This window comes from Erpetoichthys calabaricus, chromosome 4 (genome assembly GCF_900747795.2).
Source record: "Erpetoichthys calabaricus chromosome 4, fErpCal1.3, whole genome shotgun sequence".
Classification (NCBI taxonomy): domain Eukaryota; kingdom Metazoa; phylum Chordata; class Cladistia; order Polypteriformes; family Polypteridae; genus Erpetoichthys; species Erpetoichthys calabaricus.
Window position 1 is genome coordinate 301,203,451 of NC_041397.2, and position 6,850 is coordinate 301,210,300.

Below are 6,850 nucleotides of genomic sequence, written 5' to 3' on the forward strand. Positions count from 1 at the left end.
GCCTTTTATTCTACAATCGATTTTATTAATGTTTCCCAATGATTAACAATAAAACATTCATTCATTGCAAAATCAAACCAATGTCAGGGTTAAGGGGATAAACTTTATATCAGTGTGAGGCAGAAGTCTATGTTAATTAGCTATTAGCAATGCATGTCAACAGATGACCAGCTAAATCAACCAGGTTCTTAATGGTTCTTAATGAGAAGCCAATTCTTGCTGTTAATTAAACTGGTTATTTAATTCAATGGCTTGTTGCTGCTTTCATTCTGCCACAGTAGACATTTCCAAAACTGTTATTTTCTGTTTTACTGAGACCATCACCTTTCTTTATTTTCAGCTATTGTGTGATGGACACAGGTTTGCTGGTCATGTGGTGGCTTGTTTTGTGTACTCATTATTGTTTGGAAAAAGAAACAACTAAAGGGGTCTGAGTCACATCAATTAAAACTAAGGCAAAAGAAGTTTATTAGCAGCAAAAACTGATCACTAATTAAGGAGATGGTTAGAATGAAAACCTGCACCCACTGTGGCCCTCCAGGATCGGAGTTCGACACCCCTGCCCTAAGACCAAGTGGAGGTGGTGTAAAGCTACAGGTGCCTGGGTGTCCATATGAACAACAAACTGGATTGGTGTGACAACACAATGGTGCTGTATAAGAAGGACCAGAGAAGACGGTACATCATGAGGAAACTCCGGTCTACTGATGTGCCGCAAGCTGCTGGAAATGTTTTACCAGTCCATAGCAGCCACTGTTTTCTGTTACATGGCATTCTCCCTGTGGAAACAATTTGAATTCACATTATGCTAAATGCCTGAACAACCTTTTCAGTAAAGCCAGCTCCATCATTGATCTGACTCTGGATATCTGGAGGCTGTTGTGGAATAGAGCAAAGGGGAACAATTGGATGCCATTATGAACAATTCTGCCCATCTGCACAAGGAGGTTCTTTCTTGGAGTACTTTTATCCACAGCAAGGTACCTTCATGGTGAAATAAAAAGAACCTCTGGGGAACATTTTCTGAGTGCTGCTATTAGGCAATTGAATGCTTCCACCCAACATCCCTACCTTCACCCCAGCCAGAACTCATAGGAAGGTAACACAGACTATAATTTACTACAGTTATTTTGTATCATAAAATTTATTTTATCATATTTTTTATTCTTGGGATTAATAAAGTATCTATCTATCTATCTATCTATCTATCTATCTATCTATCTATCTATCTATCTATCTATCTATCTATCTATCTATCTATCTATCTATCTATTCTACTGCTTTGATTATATTTTTTTATTCTACTGCTTTGATTTCAGTCGATATATTTGCATTTTATGTTTTGATGTTTTTGCTGTGGTAAACATTTGAATTTCCTCTTGGGGATTGTCTAATATCTAATCTAATCTAATCAAATCTAATCTAATTTCAAATGCTACTTTGTACATTACTATTCTTTACTGCTTATAATATATCAATAAAAAACAAATATTGTCCTGGGAATTTAAATTAATAGGAATTCAGCTGTAGTTTGTAAACTTCAGTTCATTGCCTGTGTTTTCATTTTAATCATCTTTACAAAATGAGCATGCATCTCCTTGTTCTTCAAACAGTAGATGATCGGGTTAATTAAAGGTGGTATCACATTCTGGAGGAGTGCCGCTGTGATCCGCATATCTGCAGAGCTTCCAGGAACTGAACTGGTAATGGTGACACCTGCACCAACCAAATAGAAAAGACAAATGACCAGCAGGTGAGAGCTGCAGGTGGAGAGGGCTTTTAGTCGACCATGGGAGCTCTCAATTTTGAAAACTGACTTTAGAATCCTTACGTAAGAATAAACGATATAAGATAAGGGGCCTAATACGATACAGAGACCTACGCTAATGCCAACATAGATGCCAATGATGTCATAACCACAAGCTAGCTTTATCACTGTGGAATGCTCGCAAAAGACATGGGCTAGCTTGTTGGGCCCACAAAATGGTAGCCTGACAGTTAGTGTCATTGGAATGACAATAATGATGAAGACAATGGCCCAACAGCCAATAATTACTTTGAAAACCAGGCTGTTGTTTGTAATCATGAAATAGTGTAGTGGCTTACAGATGGCTAGGTATCGGTCATAAGCCATTAGTCCAAGAAGAAAGGCCTCAGCTGCCTTCAGAACTCCATTAAGAAACATCTGAGTGAAACAGGCGGTGATGGAAATCACACCGCAGTCTGAGCTCAGAACAGCCAGCAGTTTAGGAACTGTCGTGGTGGAGCTCATCAGATCTAACAAAGCAAGGGTACATATCAGCATGTACATGGGGGTGTGCATGGTCTGGTCAGTCAGAAAGGCAAGCATTATGAGAAGATTACCAAGAACAATACAAATGTACACCAGAAGCAGGACACCAAAAAGAATATTTTTGCTGGATCTGTCCTGAATTCCTGGAAAACCAATCATGATGAATTCTTGCACCATCAAATTACTTTGATTCATTCTGGACTCTAGGGATTTTATGGTCTGACGTGCACCTGGACAAAGAAAAAATAAATTAATGAATAAACTCATAAATAGAAACAAATGTAAACATTAGAACATTAAAACAATCCAGACGAGAACAGGCCATTCAGCCCAACAAAGCTTGCCAGTCCCATCCACTTAATTCTTCTTAAATAACATCAAGTTGAGTTTTGAAAGTCCTTAAAGTCCTACTGTCTACCACACTACTTGTCTTTTATTCCAAATATCTATCGTTCTTTGTGTAAAGAAAAACTTCCTAGTGTTTGTGCAAAGTTTTCCCTTAACAAGTTTCCAACTGTATCCCCATGTTCTTGATGATCTCATTTTAAAGTCACCTTCTCAATCCACTAGACTAATTCCCTTCATAATTTTAAACACTTCACTCAGGTCTCCTCTCAATCTCTTTTGTTTAAACTGTAAAGGCTCAGCTCTGTTACTCTTTCCTGATAACTCATCCCATGTAGCCCTGGATCAGCCTAGTTGCTCTTCTCTGGACCTTTTCTAGTGCTAATATATCAATCCATTTTCTAATAGAACCTTAACAAATAAACTCATAAATAGAAACAAGTGTAAACGCTAATATATCAATCCATTCTTCAATAGAACCTTAGACGGAGCACCACACCAATCCAAGGCACCCTTATATTAGGACAACTTAGTACTGGCACTTAGCATGTTACGTATCCAAATACAGAAGAAAAACTGAAGTGCCAAGAGTGGACATGGGAGAATTTGCAAATGTACACACATGGGATCTGTGAACCAATAAATGAAAAAAATAAAAAGAATAACATTCAATAAAATGGAAGCACTATCATTTATAGGGTCAATCTAAGGTAGATGATTAGTCAGCAAAGCCCTTCAAATGATTTGGCTACACCACATTTGCATCCTTGAAAATCCTAAGGTATCTCTAATGTTGTGTCACACAACTCTCAGTATTGAGATGTTACATGTAACCTTTCTGGTCATAATCCATCATTCCTCTTGGGTAAGTACATAGCATAAGTACATGGGGAGGATGGACAGGATTAGAAATAAGGACGTTAGAGGGTCAGCTCAGGATGAACGGTTTGTAGACAAAGTCAGAGAAGTGAGATTGTGTTGGTTTGGGCATGTGCAGAGGAGAAATGATGAGTACCGTAGATACTCGCGTATTATTCAGTCTCGCAGATAAGTCGAGTGTATTTTTAAGCCGAAAATTACAAAATTTGTTATGACCTGCGTATAAGTCGAGGGTAAAACTTGACAGCTATCAGAGATAGAGGGCGACAATCAGCTGTTAATGGCGACAAAACTCACTGTCATGTCACAGGCATTCCCTCTGTGCTTGGAGAAATGCTAGACTCGTTGATTCGGCAACTAATCCTTGCGTGTGCGTGAGTTGCGAAATGTAAACAAATGTAAACAAAGGCAAGATGGCGTCGATATGTCACACGGGAGCGAAGCGAGTGCAGAAAAGAAAACACTCGGCAGACAATGTTATGCACATTATCACTGAGTCAGACTCTAATTTTTCAGAATCGGATTTTATTGACAGTGATCAAGAATCGAGCAAGAGAGTGAGAAGCCGGCATCAGCTGATTGGACACCAGCCGATGCCGCGCCAGCTGAACGCATTCGCGCAGCCGATGCAGCTACGGCAAGGTTCGCGTGGGAGGAATACCCAGACATTGATCTGTGGGAGCCGAACTGGCTACCGGACTTCACAAGACAGCATGGCTTGCTGTTGGACACAACAGATCACCAGCTGCTGGACTACTTCAGGCTGCTCTCTCCTGATGCTGCTTTTCAGCTACTGTCAGACGAGACAAACAGGTAGGCAGAGAAATTTTTTGAATTGTGGGCTGCGCTTGCATCGCATTAATAGCGTGTGTTGCCTTGGTTCTTTTAATTCCAAATCTGGTTGCACATGGCAGCTAATGGTATGTTTGTTATCCAAAACCTGTAAAAGCTAATGCTCAAATTCAAGTATTTCACAATTTAAAGAATTATTTAATGAAATTAGAAAAAAACTAACCAATTAGCAATAATATTGCTGGCTTATAATTATTTCAAAGACCATAGGAAACGGCAGATGACCGGTGACTTAACACCCTGAAGCATTGAGTGTACAATGTCATTACCCAAATTCTATGGACAATTGTGTTGCCCCGCGGATAAGTTGACCCTGTTTTTTGAATGAATTTTAAGGCATAAATTTTTCGACTTATATGCGAGTATCTACGATATATTGGGAAAAGGGTTCTAAGGATAGAGCTGCCTGGGATGAGGGAAAGAGGAAGGTCTAAGAGAAGGTTTATGGATGTGGTGAGAGAGGACATGCAGGTGATGGGTGTAACAGAACAAGATACAGAGGACAGAAAGATATGGAAGAAGATGATCCGCTGTGGCAACCCCTAACGGGAGCAGCCGAAAGAAGAAGATGAAGAAATGAGAAGGCAATATTGACATGGCCTCCTTTGTTCTGTTTTCACCCTCAGAGAAATGAGCCAAACGTTCAACCAGAAAAAATACTATAACATGTAACAGAAACACAATCAGAACATTCATACAGTATTAAAGGTATGTTGAGTGTCCACTGCTGCACTGATTCAGCACAAGTCCTTTTTGTGATCTGTTTTGAAACAATCACCAACACACAGCCCAATGTTTCAATCAGGAGTACAAGTGTTTTTCTTTGCACTCTTTTCTTCTTATATTTTTTCTGCTGCTTGCACAAGAGGTGGTACAATGTCAGTGCCTGAACTGCATGATCAATTCGCCCCTTGTGTTATCAATGGCTACCACAGTACAAGGCTTAGTGACTTAAGAGTTTATGAAGATTTACCACTTTTTGAATGGTGCTTAGGGGCTAACATCTTCCTTGTTCTTGCACTTGATCACAATCATTTTGCCTTTTTGTCACACAGCTACTGTCACACCACAGTGAAGGTTAACTTGACTGAAGTCACCAGGCATATCATGGCAGTTTGATCACACGGTGCCATATGCATTAGCTTTCACTATCTGTGGTATGAACACTTTGAAAGCAGCCCCAAGGAGATGCGACTGCTCCTACAAAAACCCCTCTTAAACAGTGATTTAATGGGAAACAAACATAGCTTTTCATCTCCTCTTTGCAGGATCAGCTGCTAGCCTGTTGCTTGCTCCATTTCACGCGGGGGCTTTGAACATTTAAAAGACCGCGCCGTGGCTGTCCTAGTGTCTCACTGCCTTGTCTCTCTTCCCCCAGACACCCTCTGCTCCGGCCGCCGCACCCCTTTGAGGAGGAAGATTTTGTGTTCTTTTGACCAAGAGGTGGCGTGGAGGCAGTAGAGTTGACAGTTGCCCTTTGTGCAGCCAGATTGCTCCTGAAAGAGACTTTTGTTTGTTCTATCTCGTCTGGAATAAAGTTTTTGTCTCTTGGAAAACCCTGAGTGTTCCTCTGCAACTTTGTGACCCCACTTCTGGTACCATTTATCACACTTGGGTCACAAAGTTGCACAGGAACACTCAGAAATGTGATCTTTTCAAATCAGATTTGAGTCACTTTCATATGTGATCTTTGATCAGGTACGTTTCCAATTTTTTACCTGAACACATTGGTCGGGCGCCAACTCGATCAGCCAGCAATGGCAGTGCAGTAAAACAACCACAGAGGACAGCTACAGTTATGAAAACAGTCACGGTCCCTCCATTGCTGGTTCCTTTCTTGTAACCAAACAACTCTTGAAGCAGCAATTGCTGCAAAAACAGCAACAGCTTTTTTTCCCGTTCTTGACCTAATCAGGTACAGCTGACAAATTGTCTGCCGTCCTTCAGAACAAAATGTGTCACATACACTTGCTACTACTACTGCAGTCATTTTGTTGGTTTTAACACCACGAGTTGTCTCACAGATATTAGGTTTTTTGTTGTTGATGCTGTAGATGACTTGTGTACAAATGTATCAATATGCACATTCAAAGGAAAAGGTGCATTCATATTACATTTAGACACGGGTCACTTGTGAATCATCAAGATAGACAAAAAAAATGGAATTGAACAATGAGGCATGTAACGTGAGCATAGCCTAATAGTTGCTATAAACTGTCAGAACACATAAATATATTCATGACTTTTTTGCAGTTTGATATTTGATTAGATTTTTTGATTTCATATTCTTTGTTAATCCTGTCTTTTCGCCTAACCTTTGGGGGTCAATGCAAAGGGTCAGCCATTGTACATTTCATTCGCAAAATGGCAGCAGAATTGGGCTTAACACTGTGAAGTGGGGGCGGCATGGTGGTGCAGTGGTAGAGCTGATGCCTCGCAGTAAGGAGACCTGGGTTCACTTCCCGGGTCCTCCCTGCGTGG

General features: G+C 40.4%; 1 protein-coding gene across 1 annotated transcript; it reads right to left on the reverse strand.

Annotated features, from left to right (window-relative positions):
• Positions 1-1,540: 1,540 nt before the first annotated feature.
• On the reverse strand, positions 1,541-2,691 carry LOC127527574 (olfactory receptor 6N1-like). Its single transcript, XM_051926678.1, has one exon. The coding sequence runs from the start codon at positions 2,558-2,560 to the stop codon at positions 1,541-1,543; it is 1,020 nt and encodes a 339-aa protein (XP_051782638.1). The 5' UTR covers positions 2,561-2,691.
• Positions 2,692-6,850: the final 4,159 nt, after the last annotated feature.

Bases quoted from the DNA above. Each gene is read 5' to 3' on its own strand.
- LOC127527574 (XM_051926678.1), bottom strand. From the start codon at position 2,560: ATGAGTTTATTCATTAATTTATTTTTTCTTTGTCCAGGTGCACGTCAG.